This window comes from Penaeus monodon, chromosome 25 (genome assembly GCF_015228065.2).
Source record: "Penaeus monodon isolate SGIC_2016 chromosome 25, NSTDA_Pmon_1, whole genome shotgun sequence".
NCBI lineage: Eukaryota > Metazoa > Arthropoda > Malacostraca > Decapoda > Penaeidae > Penaeus > Penaeus monodon.
In genome coordinates, this window is record NC_051410.1 from 31483353 (window position 1) to 31484638 (window position 1286).

Below are 1286 nucleotides of genomic sequence, written 5' to 3' on the forward strand. Positions count from 1 at the left end.
CAAACTTTGATTTTGTTAAAAGAAATAAAGTATAGGGACAAGAACTGTTTGTGTATTGAATATTTTAATGCTTATGAATGATTTATTTACTTACAGTTTGACTACTGCTTATTTTGACAGGATTTGGATGAACGGGCACTGGATGCATTAAAAGAATTTCCTGTAGAGGGAGCAGTGACAGTTTTGAAACAGTTCTTAGAATCTAACTTGGAACATGTTTCTAACAAGTCAGCATACTTGTGCGGCGTTATGAAGACATATCGACAGAGGAAACAGTATAACAGTAAGTTCCAGTTGTTTACCATTTTTCATTATTTAATGTGTTAAATACATATCATTATGAAACCAGTATATATAATTTAATTATTAATATTGGTTATTTCATTTTACAGCAGATAGTATGACTGTCAATCCAGGCAAAGGCCCAGATGAAGATAATTTGAAAGCCATCTTGGAGCGATCTGGATATACACTAGATGTTACTACAGGGCAGAGGAAGTATGGAGGCCCACCGCCAAACTGGGAGGGCCCACCACCAGGCCCAGGATGTGAAGTAAGCTAAATTTGTGTGTGTAATTTGGATTAAGTTTCCATATAAGTATTAGATAATCTATTATATGAAGAATATACAATTTGATTTCATTTGATTTTTCCCCTTTTCAGGTGTTCTGTGGGAAGATACCAAAAGAACTGTATGAAGATGAATTGATTCCTTTGTTTGAGAAGTGTGGTGAAATTTGGGACTTACGTCTAATGATGGATCCAATGACAGGTCAAAACAGAGGCTATGCCTTCATTACTTTCACAACACGTGCAGCTGCCAATGAAGCAGTTTCAAAGGTATGTTCTTTGTACAGTATGTAGCTTAAGCAGTAATCAGTTGTGACTGGTACTTGCTTCTTTTGATTTTTAGTTCTGATTTCAAGAAAGATAATTTTTAAAGTATATGATTTGAGAAGTCAGAGAAAGCTCTTGATTTGAGTTGTTTTCAGATTTATTCAACTATGAAAAGTGATCTTCCCTAAAAAAAGAAAGGCAAAGAAATAAATATTGCCTTTTGTCAACCCTTCTTCTAACTCACTATGCTTAATGAGGCATTTTACATACAAAGGTTGACTTTCAGATTTTGATTATTTTTCTTTTGAAAGCAAACATTACATTGACTAAACTTACTCTGGTCAGATTGAATTTTGTCCAGAAGCTTTAAAGTGTAAATTGAAGCCACTGTTTTAAATGACAAATCACATGGAATCCCATCATCATTTTTTTTTTTTTGACATCCTGTA

General features: G+C 33.7%; 1 protein-coding gene across 1 annotated transcript in view; it reads left to right on the forward strand.

The window, feature by feature from the left end:
• The window catches only part of LOC119589145 (heterogeneous nuclear ribonucleoprotein R-like), a gene marked incomplete in the record, with an annotated part of 129871 nt that overhangs the window by 1326 nt on the left and 127259 nt on the right, over positions 1-1286 (forward strand). The window contains 3 exon segments of the mRNA XM_037937721.1: positions 121-283; positions 393-553; positions 664-840. Of these exon segments, the coding sequence (XP_037793649.1) occupies positions 121-283; positions 393-553; positions 664-840 (501 nt within the window).